Consider the following 16,073-nt stretch of genomic DNA (forward strand, 5'->3'; position numbering starts at 1 on the left):
ATGAGAATCCATGATGGTTGAATCCAGGACCAAGATCTTTTGTGATTCTGAAGACGCTGGAGCCTCATGCCTGAATGGAGAGTGGTGCTGCCTGCTGATCTTCTTGGTGAGGACCTGAGTTAGGGAGCATGGGGTATGCTCACTCTTCTGGTGCTTTTTAGGTGTGAAATCCCAACAGGAATTACTAGTGTTTTGAAGAGGGAAAAAAGGAAAGCTGACTCTGGTTGCATAAGTCTTTAGAATGGGAATGGGAAATGATTCACAGTGGAAACTGGGGTATATTATTTTGTGTCTGGTGGGGAGGCTTCTGCACAAAGTGCTTCTCCTGGAAGTGTGTAGTTGAAATAAGGGTTTGGGATGGTTGTAACACCATGCATTCAGGAGCATTGAGGGAAGTACAGCTCCAGATCTGCCAGCGTAGTTTGCCCTGCTCTGATCAAGAGGGTACCAGCAGCTCTGCATCATTTGTAGGATGTGAGCATAGGATTCTAACTCTGCTGCCCTTGGTGGATGTGTCACCACCGTTAGCAAGACGTCAATGCTGTTTTACATCCCTTTCTTCCTGGCACGCGACCATCTCCACAGGAGTATTCTCCCCACTAAAATAAACACAAGGCCAACAGCAGCACAGCTTAAAAGCAAGTGGAGAACACTGACCACCCAGTGAAAAAGGAGAGTTCTGATAAGAGGCATCAACTAAAAATTCAGGTTTGCTGCTTCTGTCAGGAAGAAAGCATGCCTTGAAGCAGCGTGCATGTGTGACAGAGGAGGGAGGAGGTGGCAGGGCTGCCTTGGGGTGCAGTGTACCCCAGATACAGCTATTTATTCCTCCCTTTGGTGTTCAAAGTGTAATTTAATGTAATTTCACCTGGAAATAGTTAAAAGCCAAGACTCTGCATTTTGGTAGTGCTTTTCGTTAGCAGGTGTCTAACAACAGTGTAAGCAGTGATTAGGCTGTGATTGTGACGACATCCTGTAGGGATTACAGCAGTGCCATGGAAGATGGACAAGAGCTCATGATCCATTCCCAGAGGGCCTGAGCATCCCCAGATCATTTTGTAGCCAGGAAAACGAGGCATTTTTGGTATTTTGGGTAAATCAAAGGTGATTGGATTGAGTGGACAGTTTGGTAGATGTGTCTGTCTTGATGACTCTGCCAGAGTCATTCACAAGCTCATGCTTTTCTTTCTTCTTCTTGCCCCTTGCTAATGTGGGGCCAGAGTAGTGGAGCTGTGCTCAGGGGTGATGCTAGCGTTTCTTGTCATCTTTGTTGGGGGTTTTGCAAAGCCTCGGTAGCATGTCAATTATATATGATGGGTGGAAGCCTAATATTCAGTGATAATTAGAAGGCAAGTCTAGTGTGAAATTGGATTAGGGTCTGGCATTACAGTCCAGGATTCCTTTGGTAGTTGGTTCAGAGGAAGTCATAAAACTCCTTTAAAGATGACACAGGCCCGTGTGTGCTAGAGGGGAGAGGCAGAGCACAAGGTTGAAATGCTGGCCCTGCTTTCAGGTCCTCAGCAGTGTTGGCCCCTGCTCCTCCACCACCCAACCTTACCCCAGCCTAATTTCTCACATGGGAGCAAAGTCCAGCAGCAGCGTTTCAGACCATAAACCACTTCTGGCTTGTTTGCTGAGCTCCAGTGAAGGGCTGGGCTGTGTGGGGAGCCTTTTAAAGAAATACTCACCCCCCCTCCTCCCAGTAAACTGCTCCTGGAGCTTTAGCTAGTTTCGCAATTAGCTGTCCTTAAAGTATGAACTTGGGCAAGGTGAGGAGAAGCAGGCTAGGAAGGTGTGCTAGACAACCAGAAACATTTTGAAAAGGCCTTGGAAAACTGTTTGATAAAGATAATTGCTTTTCAGTATCATGTCCTGAATGTCAGGACATGATACTGAAAAGTATATATGTCAGTATAGTCCCTGAGTTTGCACTGCTCACTTACTTATTTACTTGTTTTGAAAACTTGTTTTTCAACACATTGCAAAACAGTTACTTAATTTAGAAGAAACTCTGTGTGCCTGGAGTCTGCTAAATGTGGTGTTTCTGTAATGGCTTAAATCGTACTTTTGCAAGATTACCTTTCTGAGTGCATTTGCTTGCATGTGCAGATCGTAACATCATGTACCATCACATTTCTGTCTCTAAACAAGCACCTTCATTCCCCTGAGCCGTGCTGTTAACCAGCCAAGGAGCAAGTTTCTTTCACAATTTTTGGTGTCTCTCTCTCAGTACTCACATGTATCTTAAAATAAGGAAAAGTCTTGCTGCAGCAGGCCATGAGAAAGATCTGCTGCAAATCCACGTCAAGCTGTGGTGATGGTATGCATATGCAGTAGATGTTTGGAGTCAATCTCTGCTACTTGAGCTCTTTTTGCCATGCAGCCCCCGACGTGATGACTGCAAACCCTGCCAAACAATTCAATAAAAAGCCTAACTTGAAAGGAGACTGGCAGAGTTATATTTTTGCTGTGCTCACATGGTGATAAATTACAAAAGCTGCCGAGTTTTTCACACTCAACAGTAGATGAAGGGTTGCCTTGTATGGGCATTGTCTGATGAGTTTTAACTTGGGAAATAATTATTGCCGAATGTGTCCTTGACAGTGAGCGCACACCATGAGCGTTCTCTACATAATATACATAAACATTAGATCTCTCCGAAGTATGCCTGTAAATACACATCCTTTTAACTCGTTTTCCTCAGAAGAGTTCACTGCCAGTTTGACAGAGAACTTTGGCTTTGATCATGGCTCTGGGTCGGTGTTTTTGTGTGTGCGTAACTGGTCCATGCTCATATGGAGCTCTCCAGCCTTCATCCTTTCCATTTTCCTGGTTGAGGCACCACGGTGTTTGAAAGCTGTTTGATGGTGTCTTGCATCAGGGTCTGTCTGCATGGGGTGAGTCCTGTGGATGGATCCTGAATGGATCACCTCTGCTAACAGTTTTAAAAGGCCAGACATGAGATTTCTCACATGCTGTGCCAGTGTTGGTTGGATGTGTTCTTAGAGATGCAGTTGTGCTAATGGCAAACTTTTGTGTGGGAAAACTGGGGCCCCCAGTGTCTTCCAGCGACTTTCCAGTGACATCTCCCACTATGGCATAAGAAAACTGCAAGAAAAGCAGCCCACAGATCTAAACTTTCTGGTTTTTAAGTGCCGGGTAGCAGAGTGCATCCTCCTATGATTAGCACTGAGTAGCCAGAGCTCTTCAGTTCCAGACAGAGCTAATTCTTGATCATGAGCCAAGACTACATAGTGCTGACATGACTGAGAAATATCTTCCGTAATTAGATTGCTTGGCCATTCATTTTTGAATGTCTGAGTTACATTTTGGAGCATGATTTCTTAATGATCAACCAAATGGGATCTGTGCAAGCTTGATCTACTGTCAGTAGTGCTCTTGCTTGGCTTTGCACGTGTGTCCTGGGGAGGCACTGTCAAATCTGGGACAAAGGGGATTAGAGGAAATGATTTTGCTTTGTAACATTAGGATGGTAACTGTAGTTTCATAATGTAAATAGATGTGAAACTGATACCTGTATTTGTGAAATACACTGGGCTTTTTAAAGTAATAAATAAATCGGAGACATTGTTAAAACCACTGTATTAGGGATTGTAGGGCATCTATGGACAACTTCAGAAGTGTCTGTGAAGTGTAACTAGGAAAAGAAATCCTGCTATCAGTAGGTCTGAATTTGCTTTGCTGCTGCTCATGGTTAATGTTGTTTCAGAGTCCTTAGTCCTGTATTGGAATTGGAGCAGAGACTGAAGGTGAAATAAAGCAGTGATGCTTGGGCACTTTCTTATTTTGAGCCTTGCAGGTAAGGTGTGCTCAGAGAGGAGTGTCCAGGCATGCTCCAGGATGTATTTAATGGTCAGGATCTGAAAATCTAGGTGAACCCCTTCCTCTTGTTTAAATGACTTGCAAAACTACCTGGAGCAGCCTCCCTTGGAGCTATGTATTTGTTGCTGGAGGGGCTCCTCTGAGACGGAAAGAAGTAGCCTGTGACAAAAGGATATATCTGTAAGGAGTCATTGAGATTTGTCTATGTGTTCTGAAAGCTGTACTTAAGCAGTGCTGCTTCCCGTAGCAGACTTTGAGCTTTCTGTAATTGAAGAGCAGTGGATGGTCTTGTGCAATAAATGAGCTGTGTCAGAATTATCTGCTGGTCAAGGTCTTTCTGTAATGCCCCAGAAAACAAACAAACCCTGTAGCACAACAGGGAAACAGATTTTAGGAGGAGGGGTTCTCAGGAACCATATATATATAGACAGAGAGATAAAAATATTTGTGTCATTTTTTGAGATGGCCCTGAAGTGTCTGTAAGGAGAGACACTAACCTTTCTGGGCTAGAAAATCATTCAAAGTGATACAAAGGTTCACCGCCTGGGCAAAAGACACTGTTGAGAAATCTTGCACAAGGCAGGCAGAGCATCAACCTGTTGTGTCAACCTTGGGCTGGCTTTGAACTGTCAAAAACCTGCTTTTCTTTCTCTAAACCCAGTTTTGATGCTCTTCCTTGAGTGTGTGGTGCACTGCCTGTCAGGAAGATGTTATTTTCTGCATAGGGGCTGACAAGTCCTTTGCAGCTCTGACAGTGAGTCTCTGAACCTCCACGGTGGTTGGAGGTCCTTGCGTACTTCCAGAGTGGGAGCAGGCAAGGAAGGGCTTTCCTTTCTCCATCTGTTTCCTCAGAATGAAGGCTAAGGTCTGGCAGCAGGGTGTAAAATGGGAGAGAAGGCAGCAGCTTACATGTTGGCTCTGTCTTTTAAAATACCATCTGACTTGGAAACATGAGTTTCTCATCCTGACTGCTTGTTTTGATCATATCTTCTGTGTTGACAAAGATTTGCACAATTTGCCCAAATTTGAACTGCTTAAGGATCAGCACACCTACTTGGTGTTGGTGCTTCATTGTGGTGCCTGTCAGAGAGCTGGAGCTGAGGACTGCCCTGTCAGGGGTTTCTCTTGGCCCACAAAACCTGGCATTGGTGTTTTACGGGTGGTGCAGGAAGGAGACAGCTTCATCCCACACTGCTGCAGGGCATCTAAAAGCAGATTACATGGGTCCAGATCCTAGGTCCAGGATTGTCTTGAGAGATTTTGAAATGGAACTGTTGCAGATACTGAAACGCTTGGTGATGACCCCTCTGACCAAGCCAGCTTGAGCCAGATGACTCTTAGGAAAGGATTATCATAAGGAAAAAAGAAATCTGTTTAAAGTCTCCAAAAACAAACCCCGTTTCCTCCAGGATGATGACAGAAAAGTGCAAAATAGGAGCTGGGAAATATGAAGCGTTTTCATGAACCATTGCATAAAGCAAGTATAATTTAGTGTCAGTGACAATTGTGCTTCTGAGAGAGACTACTTCACCTCTGGTAGCTGGACTGGAGAGCAGTGAAGAAAAAGCACTATCTGGAGAAAAAGAGGCAAATGCCATTGATGTTGTGTATTAACTAAATGAACTGGAAGTATTAAAAATACTCCGCAAAAACTTCATGCAAGTTACCATATATAATATATCTATATATAGGTCAATTTTCTGGTTCTTCAAATTATACTGTACAGGAGGAATACCTGTTCATTCTGATTATTAACTGCATAAGTAAGAAGACACTTTTAAATGTTCTGGCAGAAAGTGTGTATTGCTATAAAGTTTCTCTAAGGAGCCAGGTTTAGATGTTTTGGTCCAGCACTTGCAGCAGGAAAATCTCCTTGCAAGTAAATGGTGCTGCTAATCTTCACACACCCTGCCTCATGAGACCTCTTTTCTCTGGCATAGAGAGTCTTTTTAACTTGGGATATTTTCTTCTCTGCTTTTCAGGTGACCACTTGAAAGTCTGCTCGCAAGGCTACACATGCTGCTCTCAGGAAATGGAGGAGAAGTACAGTCAGCAGAGTAAACAGGACTTCAGAAACGCTGTCACAGACCTTAGCAATCACCTACAAAACGTGTTTAGTTCCCGATACAAGAAGTTTGATGGTAAGTGCAGAGACCTTGAACTTACTCTCCTTGGGATAAAAATGTGCAAAATCCCCATCCTGTTGTTTTCTATGCAGTGTTCTGCTCTGTCTCCCCCTTTGCTGGGAAAGTTCATGACTCGGCTCAGAGGGCAGAGCACTACTTGTTTTGCAATCCCGTGAGAGAGAAGTATTTGCTGATTATGTCTGCTTGTTTCCCAAAGAGAGAGATCTTTCTTTCTGATTAATTTTTTGAAAAGCCATTTGCTCTAATGTAAGATTGCAGTTGGTTTTGTTGGTACATCCCCACAGCGCGCGTAATTTTAACATGCACATCTTGCAGCCCTGATCCACAACAATGCTGATCTTTCCCAGCATGTTGTGAACCCACAGGATTTGTATCCATCTCACTTTTAGCCTTTGGGGCTAAGCAGAGCAGCAGGATAAACACAGAGTGGTTTTGTGTGGAGGCCGAGGTTTGAGTGTGATGCAGGGTCAGAATCATAATGAACAAGTCTCGGCTGATTTCCCATCGCTGGAGCGGTGACAACTGCTGACAGATAAGCAAATGACTGGTCTCGGTATTGCCCTTGGGTGTGCAGCGTGTCCTGTCAGACTGGCTCTCCATAGGGCATGCTTAGCTCATGGGAGCTGCAGGAAGAGGCTCCCTTCGGAGGTAGCTTTCACACAGCCACACTGCCCACCTTGCTGCGTGCCTTTCCTTTTAGAGCACCTCTGCAAACAGCTGAAGTCCATGCCTAGACACTGGGCACAGCATCTGGCTGAGGTCTGGAGGCATTTCTTCGTTTGCTTCTGAGCTCCTGGTTATTTCCTGTGGGGCTTTGTAGGTGCCTCAGTGCTCCCAGACACTGCAGCGCCCTGTTACCTGAGCATCTGGGGAGGAGGAGCAGGATGTCAGGCTGCTGCTTGGATTGTCCTTGTTGGCTAGGGGAGTGAGGTTATGGCAGTGAGCCAGCTGCATATGGAAGTATCTGACAAGTCAAGTGGACTGGGTTGCTCACACAGTTCTGCTTATACATCACCATCACACTCTGCGGTGAAGGACAGTTCCCCCGTGCAGCTCCTTTGGACTTTGTTCCTTTGTTTGGTCATTGGTTCAATATGAGTTTTCTATCCCAAAGTCTGTGCCTTGAACCTCCCACCAACCTCCTCTGCACCAGTACAGTGGGTAGCAGTCTCTTGCTTTCAAAAGGGATTGGCACTAGGGTGAAAGAAAAAATCCCTGGGTATGAAATAGCAGTGAGTCAAAGTAGAATTATGCAATCATCTTGATAACATCTAAATCTGCTGGCTAAATATTTCCCTCTTAACCTCTGTTGTCTCTACCTGCTGGTACACCAAAGGGGTGATAGAGGGAGAACCAAAGTGTCTAGACTTGCAAGCTTATTAAATGCAGAACAAGACAATGAAATCCAGCCCATAGATAAGCCCGTACAAAGAGACCAGAGGAACAGCATCTGCTTCACCTTAAATGAACGACTAGGCTTTTTGAAATGCTGCATTGAAAACAAAGAGCATGCACAGGTCACTGCATTAGCATCCCTGACGTGGAGCAGACATCATGTGAGGTGCATCTGCCTCTTTGGGGGGGAATGGCTGCAGGGCTGCGTGAGGGCAGGGGCACGTATAGCCAAGCTGAGATGGATGCCTGTCAAAGCACAAGGCTTCATCACAGGTGAGCTTTGGAAGGGAGCCTGCACAAGCTATTCTGTCTGTGCTTTGTGGTTCTCCTATCAGCCCTTCAGAGCATCCTCTGTGCTGGTCTCACTCTCAGTTTAGCCTGAGAAATCCTTGAGTGGCAAGTCTGGAAGGGGATGGTGTTGTTCAGCTGTTTCTGAAAGCTGGATTTACTGTGCCCAGCCTGTCCCTCAAGGGTGTGTCTGCCTCATATGAAACTAATGAAGGAGAATTGGCAACCTCCTCAGCCTGTCCCAAAGCCTAATGACTCCTTCTTTGAGTGCTAATATCAGAACTAAATCTTCATTCGCTGCAGACAAAGCTGATTTAGGGATTTTTTAAAATCTTACCTGGGGTGGAAGTAGAGATTAACTGATTACCACTCTCCATCATTTACCTCTTGGGTGGCTTGTGATCATGACTGCCTCTCTCCCTCCAGCCCAGTCACCTGGAGCTGAAGGCACACCTTCCTGCTGGTTGCTGGGGCAGGTTAAAGAGTCTCTCGGCTGAGGTCCTCAGACTCTTCTCCAAAAATGTTGGAGTTCCATGCCCTAGACTGCTGTGTTTTGTTTGTTTGAGAGCCTGCTTTTGAATGTTTGGCTTCTTGTGGGATGGTGTTTCCTTCCTTTGGTCTTGGTCATCAGATCAGCTGTGCTCAGTTGTGTCTTGCACATTTGAGTTCCTCTTGGCCAGCATAATTCATCCCACACTTTTTGATCTAATGTACCCAAACTACAGGAAGGAGAGGCAATAGAGACCCATATATTTGTCTTGATCCTTAGGGGTGAGACTGGAAAAGGACACTGTCCTTTCCAGAGCTGCTCTTCTGCATGGGCTCAAGTTCTGATATTACTATTTGCAGCTCTTCAGGGCTTCCTTATCACTTGTGGCTAAATCCATTCAAATGGAAAAAAAACTGGCAAAAGTGAGCTATACACCTTCCTTAGTTTTACATGAAATCCTCTGTGCCACAGCCTTGCAGAGTGACTGAGTAGGCAGGAAGAGTTATTACAGAGACCAAATTCACTTCAGGTGGAGTGGACACTTCTGTTTCGGCGTGACACATCCGTGGGCTGTAATCAGCCACTCCCGGATGCAGCCCAAACAGCAAACCCTGTCCTCCAGCCCTTTGGAAATATTTGTTGTGGGTTCTCTGGCTGCTGATGTCCCAGCCTTGACATTCAGGTCTGGGAGGAGAGGCAAACCTGTCCTCCCTCCATAAGTGCCTGACCTTTGCAGCAGTTGCTGCTGCAGAAGGACTGTCCAAGTGGCAGCACGTCCTTTGGATGGAGGCTGGGCTGCCCGGTGGCTTCTGAAGTGTTTTCATCAGCTGTTGCTGGAGTGCTGTGTGCTGTTGGAACTATTGCCAGAATTGCTCTGATTTGACACCAAAGCCATACAGAAATGGATTATCTCCTCTTTATTCAGAAGCATGGAACAATCTGCTGATTATCCATCCCCAAAGGGCTGATCAGGAGTCATTTTAGCTCCCAGTGCATAATGTGACAGCACCAGATCCTCCTGTGCATATTTGGTTTGCAGGCACTGGGACAACTTGTGAGCCCAGGAGTCCCATATCTTACATATCCTGTCTAAATATTTGCTTACAGTACAGGTATGTATGCTCCTGGGGGTCTCTCCTGTTGTAATTTAAACCACTAGCCTGATGCCAGCATAGCAGTAAGAGATGTCTTTTCACCAGCAAGGGAAGTGAGTTTTTGTTAAAATAAAAAACACTTCATGGGTTGTTGGAGTCACCATTGCTAAATGATTTTAGAGGTGAAGACTTGCTGGTTAATCTCAGATGTGTTTGTGGGCTTCATTGAGAAGTTAGTGGGTAAAATTTTCTGGCCATGTAAATGTCTCCCTCCATGACAATGACATTCATGTGAAAACTGTAACTGACTGTGGTGACATCTCATGCCACAGAAGCAGCTCTACCAGTCAGGGAATTAAGCACCCCCTTGCTTTTTTTTAATAAAATGTCTTACGCCTTGTCTTATCTTCACAAGTGCCCTCCCTTTCACTCTCTTGGGGATTAATAACATTAATAGAATTAATGATGACATTAAGATTACATAAATACTCAGTTTCATGTATTAAATTCAAACTTTCACCTCTTTTGCCCTTTGAGGCTGAAGTTTTCCACACCAGGGTCTGTGCTAGCCAGCAGTGCTTTGGGGAAATTGCTCAGCTGTTTTGAGGAATTGGAGCCAGGACAGGACATAGCCTGTAACTCTTCTGCAGTGTTTCCGCTGTTCAGTTGCTTCCTAGATAAGATGTTCTTACTTTTTACTTTTTAAAGACACATCCTGAATCTCCTGGAAGATGTAACTTGTGCCAAGCCTTTTTCTGGGGGGGAAAATAGAGAGGCTGCATAGTCCCACAAGCTCCTTGTTTCTCCTGCCCCTGTATTTCACAAGCACTTCCACTGTTGCACTTAAACCAAGTTGTGTCCCTTTCTTTTCTGCACTCTAGCTGTAGGCAAGGCAGCAAATTTCTGTAACCCTCATTGTACAGGAGGGAAGTGTGAGATGGTCTGTGTCTGGGCTGGGCTCACACTAGGTTTGGTGTTCTCAGTGCCCAAATGACAGAATGATTTGTATCAAGTGGTACAGCCTGAGCCAGCATCTGGGAAGTGATTAAATGCCGAGAGTTCCATTTCTGATCCAGTCTTCCTGAATTTTCCATTAGCATTTAAGATAAAACAAATACAGAAGTGTAAAAGGAAACCCTTTGAGGGCAATAAGTGGAAAGAAACCAAATCCAAGAAGAGCGAGCTGGCCAGGGGCCCCAAATCCATGGTGCACACAACCCCTCTGCTGTACAGGGAGCAGGCAGAGGGGCTGGAGAGGGATTCCTATTTGTGGGCTCCATGTTTGTATAGGGCTACAGGTACAAAGTGTGATTATGATGAGCATCTTCAAAGCATCCCAGGTGCCCTTGACCTTCTAGTGTGAGCCCCGTGTTACTCCTGGGTGCATGAATTTCTTCCAGTAACTGGCTTGTGGCTGAATCCAAGGGGCTGTCCAGGAGAACATTGGCTAAATAGCTTCCAAGCTCTGCTGAAACTGGAGGAAAAAGACTGGAATTCATTTCTGAATTTTGTTTTTGTTGTTCAGAATACCCTTTGCTTCCAGCTGCTGTCTCCAGGCATGAATTATCAGGGAGGTGTGCTAGTGCAGTGGGATGCATAGCTGGGATGTATTAGTAACTGGGAAGGACACAGAAGGGACAAGGGAAAGCTTTTGGTGGTCTCCTTTTTGCTGCTTCAGGCAGTGTGGAGGCAAACAGTGAAAGATGAGCCCCACAGGTGTGCAGCCTGCTGCTCCTATAGTTAGAATTTGGCAGCCCATCAGGGTGCTCTGCCTTACCAAAATAACTGCCCTTTGGGGACCTTCATCTCACATTAACTCTTTTACTGGAAGCTGCCTGTGAGAACAGAGAACCTGGCTCCTCATCCTGCTCCTTTAGCAGTGTCCTCCTGTGTCTATGGCACCCGCAACCTTGGGGTCAGTACTGGTTGCCATCAGGTTCATATTTGCAGGAGACAGCTCCAGGTGTGTTGGCACAGCTGGAGCACTGAGTAGAGACTGGGTGGATCTCTGCTATGGCAGAGCTGCATGGAGTTTGAGCTTCTGAATAAACCTGTGTGGTGAGAGGAGCTCTCCCCTTGCCACCCACCTTCAGGCGAGTGCACTGATGACCATGACATCGTTAAGGTACAAATAATAGGGTGGTTTGGTCTATGCTGCCACTCACATTGAGTGAAGGCACAGCCTTGTTCTGCCCTCTCCAGAAGAGGAGGGCACCAAATCTCATACCAGCCAGGGCAGAAAGTGTTGGGAAGATATACCTCAAAGAAGTTCTTATGGAGAGGCAATCCTTTGGACTTGGTTTTGGATTGGTACTTACTGAGGATTGGGAGGGAGTGACTGCGAAGCTGGAGGGAGCAACCACCAATATGCTTCCTTTAGAAAATCCTGCTTGTGGGCTTTTGTTTGTGCTTCCCACTCAATGCAAGAGCAATGAAACAAATTGTCTGCTGTCTGTGCCTTGGAAGTTTGTTTATTCGTTGTTTTTCTTCAGCTGGCTCCTCTCCATCTGGTGATTTTTAATGACGTGCACCACCATGATTTTTAATCTTGTTTGTTGAGTAAGGTGATGCTTGTTGGACAGTAGTGAGAACCAGACCTCTCTTTTGGGAGGCTTGGAAAGATCCTAAGCTCAAGTTCAAGCTACTGCAGAAGTAGGAAATCTCGTGGGGCAAGGTGAAGGACGTTCCTGCCCTGTTAGTGAGGAGGGGAAAAAAAAGATACCAGATCTTGTAATTTAGCGAAGGCTTCAGCAAGGGACAAAAGCAGTTTGTGTATGGGCTTGGAGGAATCAAACACTCTTATGTGATCTCAAGTCACAGCAGTTCTGCTCTTAAGGTCACAGGTAAACTGCTGTTATCCTTTTGGCTTTTTTCCCCAAAGGCAAAGATGCAGGCAGCAGGCTTTGTACTTGGCTACAGGAAACGTGCCTGGTGCTTTCTGGTTACTAATTGCTGTCAACCAGTCAATGAGCTATTGTTTGTCTGTTTAAAATTAACTCTCTCTTCCTCCTTTCTGCACAAAGGAGCCATCAAGTCTATGTCCTGATAGCTGCTCCCCTGGATGCCCGTTTTGGTGGTGGTGTGATAACCCACTGATGCAGGGTTGGAGCTATTTTATTAGTGTTTAATGTACTTTAATGTCTTAGTGTCCAGCCACTCACATGCTGACTGAACAAATAAGAGGCAGCCCCAGCTGGAAGAGCTCTCCCTGAAAGTGTAATGAGATGAGGGTAACTGAGGTAATGGGAACAAGAAAGACATCCCCACTGTTCAGTAGTGCAGGCCCTCCTTTCACTCTGACAGCAGTAGGAGGGGAACCTTGGGAAAACATGTACCTGTGAAATACCTTAGTGAGTGTCCCAGAAAGTTCCTTTGAGTTGGGAAGATGTGGGAGGCAGCCTGAAGGAGCTTGCTTCCAGGTGAAGTTTGGGCTGGGAACTTGGTATAATGGTACCAAATGGATGTGGGGCAAAGGCTGAAGCACCTGAGAAATCACAGGTGTGTCTGAAGAGACTGGGTAATGGGTGCACTGAAAAATAGTTACGGGAGGAGTAGAGGGAAAAGCAAACAATAGAGGAAGAAAAAGCAGCTGCAGAGAGGTGCATTGAGGAAGAGTTGTTGCAAGGAGGGGAATGGAAGTGATGGGAATCATGGACCTGCTGCTTGGGGAGGAGACAACATGGAAAGAGTGGGAGAAATCTCAGTATAGCTATGGGAGAAAATGGGATCTGTGAACAGTGAACAGTCCCTGAAACCAGGAATGAGGAGGCTACAAAGTCTGGGCTCATCCTGCTGCATGGGATGGCGCAGAGCAGGATAGATTAAGAAGTGACCAAGGGCATTTCTCACTGTTTTCCTAATTCATGGGATGACTGGTACATACAGCGGGATGCAATGTGCTGCTGTTTGTTTCTTGAATCACAGACAGCAATCTCCATGTTGTCCTCCTCCTTCATTGCTCCTTATTTTCTGACAAGCTCAGTCTCTAGGTGCTGCCTGGGTGCTGTGTGTTATCTTCTACCCTGCTCTTCTGGACTCCTACTAGCCCCACAGTGCACCAGAAATCGGAACTTGTAGAAATCTTGGTGTTTGATGGTTTGGAGATTTTTTTCACTTACGAGGGTGTGGCCCAGTTGTTTTTGTTGTTTTGACTTTCACTAATCAAGCAGAGTTTTGGGAGATGTTCGTCCCAGCTCTGCAGCATTCACATGTTGGGGCTGTTGCTGTGACATTGGCAAGATTCAAGCCTGTACTTCTTCAAGCCCTGTGAAAGAGTTCTTCCCATGTCAGTAACTGCTAACACATGTTTGAAAACAGAACAGATAAACAGCTTGTGGATCTGCCCTGCCCTTCTGAGTTCATATTCAATAAATGTGTTAACACTATGTGTTCATCGGTTTCTCAACACTTCCGGAAAAAGGTTGTTAAGCTAGGATTTGGTTTTCCCTGGTGGAAATTACAAATGCTGTGTATGCAATAAGGGAAGTGAAGGCATATTAAAAATAATGAAGCACATTCAGAAAAAAAAAATTGCTTTCCTCCCTTTGGACTAGGTGGCATGACTGTGGACAACTTCAGCCTCCAGGTGAAGAGAGCTGTGAAGCATTTGTCTGTTTTCTCCCAAATTCCATTTATCTGTCTGGATTGAATTTTGCTTCACATGGTAGGAGCAGCTGCAGGGTGGAGTTTGGATCTGCAGATGCACCTCTAGAAAACACAGGGACGGAGCCTGCAGGGCTGTGGCTTGGGCAGGAGCATTTGTCTGGGAATCCATCTTGCTGTTGTGGCCATTTTATGAGTAAACCTCTTAAGGAGAAAATATAATTAATCTCTTTGTGGCAGTGTTCTCCTGTAGACACTAGAAAGCATAATTGTCTATACAGACAAACAAATAAAAGGTTTTGGTAAGACAGACAGTCCTTGATTAATCATAATCTGGACAATATATTAAGAGTATGTTCAAAAAGCTGGGTGGAAAATTATCTGAAACTAATTAATTGTGCCTATAAAAATTCAGCTTGTTCCATATGTGTGCTTGAACCTGGTTTTATTTGTTTTTTAAAGTGGTTGAGTAATTGCACGTTTACCTGGGATCTGTTTGTGTAGCTCATTTGCAAACCTCAAACAGAATAAGGCCAATTGAAAACTCGGCTCTGAACTAAGGAAAACCAGGTGCTTGGGAAATGCAGCATGTCTGGTGGCTTTTGGGGGCAGAAATGTGTGTAGCAGCCCTGGTGTCCTTCTGGAAGGGCACCAGCACACCTGAACATGGCCAACAGATGGGTGTCTAGCAAGCACATTGGCTCAGCAGCCTTGCTGAACTCTTGGGTAAGACTTGACTTTTTTTTGCACTGGTTTCCTTTGTTCTATAAAGCGTGGGGGTTTTAGGCGCTGAACCCTGGGTCACTGATGCTCTGATTGTTTGCAGTGGCTACAAGAGGAGTAAGTGTGGTGCTGTGGAGTACTGCGCCTCTCTGTGTAAAAGTATTCCCTGAAATAAATGTTTTGCTACTGAAGATAAAGCAATTGAAAGTACAGCTTTGCACTCCTGCAGTGGTCAGCTATGGACTCAGCCCTGAGGACTCTGCATGGAGCAGTGCTCAGGTCCTGACACAGGGCAGAAGATGGCAGGAGGCAGCTGAGACCAGGCAGTTTTTGCTGCTTTTTCCTTTGTTGCCAGCGCATGTACGGAAATGCCAAATCTGTCTGTGGGTGAAGGGGAAGGTGCCCCTTTGATGTGTTCATCTCATTTCCAGGAGCTGCCTTTGTTTTAGATAGGACTGTGCCCTACAGCACTGGACTCTCCTCAGCAAATGCCCTCTTGTATGAAAATCCCACTCTTGAGATATCTGAAAACGTTAGCACAAGGAACAGGAAAACACTGCATCCCTTCTTACTTAAAAAAAAGAGTGAATATTTTCAAGTAACACCTATGAATCCAAGATCAAAAATATATTGGATCTGAAAGTCAAAAGAAGAAGATGTGTTGTCTGGAGGTAGGATTTACTCTGTCTTGCAGTGGGTGGAGTGATTGTGTTTCTTCGATTAACTCATGTATCTGCAATTTGGAAGAAAGATTGTTTTGAATAATTCTGGCAGTGGAATCTGATGTCATGTGGACGCAGCTTGGGGAGATGCAATGCTCTTCTCCTGCACTGGTTACTGACAGAGCTGGTCTGACCTCAAGCAGCAAAGAGGTAATATGTCTTATTACTTGTAAAAAGGGAAATTGCCAAGTAACTATGGTTATGTTTCTCAATGTGCTCTTTTAGGGAAGGATTTGTTCAAAAGCAGAGACTTTTTTCCCCAGGATTTTTATTGAAGAGATGGCACATATGTCACATCCTTTCACTCTTACTATTTCATGACATCTCTAGGCTTTCACTAAGTGGTGGGCATTGAAATTCTACCCTGAAATTCAAAAATGTTAGAAGAATGAACAGAGCCCAGAGCTATAGATTGCCTGACTGCAGATTACTGCCTTTTCTGCCTCTTAAAGTTAATGGCATTGGAAATGTCATCTTCCTTTGAGCATCAAAGCCCATAATATACACAGGATTTATTTTGCAATACAGACAAATTTTAAGAAAGGTTTTGTGGCTCTGGTCCCGCAGTTCTGGTTCCCTTAGCCTGGAGCTCATCCTCCTGAGCATCACCTTGAGTGAGAAGGTGACTTTGGATCAGCAGGTCTTGGCTGAGGTGTGTTGAAGCTGTACGGCATGGTCAGTTTGGACCAGAGCTGGCTGTGCCTTGTTATCCCAAGGCTTTGTCTGTGGTTCATTCTCTCTGTGTAACCCAGCCCTCTTTGCAAGCTCT

The 16,073-nt window shown here is 45.2% G+C and overlaps 1 protein-coding gene across 2 annotated transcripts in view; it reads left to right on the top strand.

Moving 5' to 3' along the window:
* GPC4 (glypican 4) overlaps nt 1–16,073 on the top strand; it is a 66,466-nt gene that overhangs the window by 24,426 nt on the left and 25,967 nt on the right. For both annotated transcript variants that reach the window (XM_063421749.1, XM_063421750.1), the window contains exon 2: nt 5,826–5,984. In XM_063421749.1, the coding sequence (XP_063277819.1) occupies nt 5,826–5,984 (159 nt within the window). The remainder of the gene's footprint in view (nt 1–5,825; nt 5,985–16,073) is intronic.

This window comes from Prinia subflava, chromosome Z, assembly GCF_021018805.1.
Source record: "Prinia subflava isolate CZ2003 ecotype Zambia chromosome Z, Cam_Psub_1.2, whole genome shotgun sequence".
Classification (NCBI taxonomy): Eukaryota; Metazoa; Chordata; class Aves; order Passeriformes; family Cisticolidae; genus Prinia; species Prinia subflava.